Source organism: Pteropus alecto, unplaced genomic scaffold (assembly GCF_000325575.1).
Source record: "Pteropus alecto unplaced genomic scaffold, ASM32557v1 scaffold7, whole genome shotgun sequence".
Lineage (NCBI taxonomy): Eukaryota > Metazoa > Chordata > Mammalia > Chiroptera > Pteropodidae > Pteropus > Pteropus alecto.
The window spans coordinates 52,937,689-52,940,114 of record NW_006494614.1 but is presented as its reverse complement, the minus strand read 5'-3'; the positions used below and the strand labels follow the sequence as shown (position 1 = coordinate 52,940,114).

General features: G+C 38.5%; 1 protein-coding gene across 3 annotated transcripts in view; it reads left to right on the top strand.

The window, feature by feature from the left end:
- The window catches only part of DLG2 (discs large MAGUK scaffold protein 2), a 657,893-nt gene extending 655,467 nt beyond the window's left edge, over positions 1-2,426 (top strand). Inside the window, exon 20 of one of the 3 annotated variants that reach the window (XM_006926670.1) lies at positions 1,578-2,426. In XM_006926670.1, the coding sequence (XP_006926732.1) occupies positions 1,578-1,684 (107 nt within the window). In that variant the 3' untranslated portion in view covers positions 1,685-2,426. The remainder of the gene's footprint in view (positions 1-1,577) is intronic. The other 2 variants (XM_025042869.1, XM_006926664.3) reach the window with 2 other exon arrangements.

Genomic DNA, 2,426 nt, shown 5'->3' with positions numbered 1-2,426 from the left:
CTGAGAATGCCTAATTTCCCTCTGCTTCACCCACTTGATCCAGACTCAGTTCTTCCTGCTCTGGTTCAGCGGCAGCCAGCTTCCAGGTTCCCAGTGGCCCTATCCAAAACTGAAAACAGTCGATGCCGCTGAGCTATCTCCTATTAAGGAGGTTTTGGCCATCGATGCCTCATTAAGCTATCTTCCTGACATCATCAGAAAACTTGAGAAAAAAAAAAACCTTTAGGGCTCAAAGTGTGCACTGGCCAAAGCAGACACTGTTGAGAAGCAGTCTCAGGTCCTCCGTTCTCTGCTTCGATGGTCTGGAGGTCTGGTCCGTCCTCACACTGTCAGCACTCAGACAAGAGGCTCGAAACACTCCCCTGTGTTTCGATTAATTCCCTCTCAAGCCTCAACACAAAACTTTTTTTAACATTTCCTTGGAAACATGAAATTTGGGGAATAGAGGAAGATATTCTTGGCCTGAATAGTCTGGGTTCTCCCATATATTTTCATGAAACACTGATCAAATCCAAAGAGTGACCAAACTTTGTGGAATTTGCCTTACAACTGATACTTTGAAAACAAAAACTTTCCTCCTGAATCACCTTATGTGAAGTTAGAAGTTTTATTTTTTATCTTATTTTGAATAGGAAAACACCAATGGCTTAGTGGTTTGCAAATATGTCGAATTGGGTAAATTTTAAGTAAAATTCCTATCAATAACAAAGATATGAGTTATTTTTCACCCTAAAAGAACATCTAGGTAGGACCATCAGATCAAAACAATGTACACTTGATAGTGGCTATATTCAGGAATAAAATACAGTAATCAAACTCTGAGGAGTGTTTTTGGAAATCTAAACCATGTGTCAGTAGCAATTTATTTCTAAGCCCTATTGTCATGGATAGTAGTGGCTATTTAGAGATCTAGCTACAAGATAGCTTTTGTTCAACTGGGTGTTTGGGGTAATACATTAGCAGTTCGTTTATTTCCTCCTATCCATGTTTCTTATAATCATTTGCCATAAGGTGTTCTCAATATGAGCAGCCCTATAGAGCAAAATTTCATTTTACCAGATTACTTGGAGAATGAATGGAGTTTCCTATCAAAAGTTTTGGGCATTGAGGAAGTTAACTAAAATTTCTTCCAAAACCTTTGCTATTTTCTCTGTGTCTAAAATATCTGAATTGCTGTCCCTGACAAAGTAAATACAGTACAGAGAGTATAAGACCAGCTTTCTCGGATAAATGGGGAGCTTTAAATCTGAAAATTGATCAATGCCTACCCAGTTCAATGTCTGGCCCAGAGTAGACACCCATAAAAGGTAAATAGATAAATGATTCATTATACATAACTACAGACAGACATGTAGAAAGTAGAAAGACTATGGTGCATTTATTACCAATCCAGAACATGCTTTGAAAGTATTTTTTTTAAATCGTGGATGTGCTCTTACTTGAGTGAATTTTCTGCTTTTTCTTACTAACAAAAAATAATATTAAGCTTCTCGATGAGTTTGTCTGTCACGATTTGAGCTTCTGCTCTGTGACTGATGTTTGATTCTCAACTCTGGGCGTGTTTGCTTTTGTTCTAGCTATTGTCCAAGGAGACACCTTAGAAGATATATATAACCAATGCAAGCTTGTTATTGAAGAGCAGTCTGGGCCTTTCATCTGGATCCCCTCAAAGGAAAAGTTATAAATTAGCTACTGCACCTCTGACAACGACAGAAGAGCATTTAGAAGAACAAAATATATATAATATACTACTTGGAGGCTTTTATGTTTTTGTTGCATTTATGTTTTTGCAGTCAATGTGAATTCTTATGAATGTACAACACAAACTGTGTGAAGCCATGAAGGAAACGAAGGGGCCAAAGGGTGGGACAGAAAAGACACTGCAGTACGCAGGAAGGCTTTGGTTTGCTCGAGGGGCCAGGTGTAGGGATGAACCCCTGACAGGCTTTGTGCCCAAGAGATGGGCAGCCTCCTCACCCCAGCAGATGTCCAGAGCTGATTTAGCTGCTGAGCTCTCTGTGTTTTTTGCTTTAAAGAAAAGTTGCCAGCACTTGAACTTCACCAACCTTCCCATTACTCACATCTGTAATTGGTCCACTTCGAATTTTATAACTATGCACATCCTTTGATTTCTTAACAAGCAAAAGAAAAAAAGGAGGAAAAAAGAAAGGAGTCCCTTTGGAGACAGCATAATATCAGGGAAGGATAAGCGTGTAGTTTCTTTGACTGGCAAAGACGAGCATTTCATAAAATTCGCAAGTATATGGAGGACTGACCTTACTGAGAGGAGGGGATTCCACCTGGTGTTAGCTTTATGATTGTTTATTGTCTATTTTGCCATTTATAAACTGAAAGAAGGCACTAAAGATGATAATAATTTATACAATAAAACTATATTAAATGTATAGAAACAAATTTCTATAGGT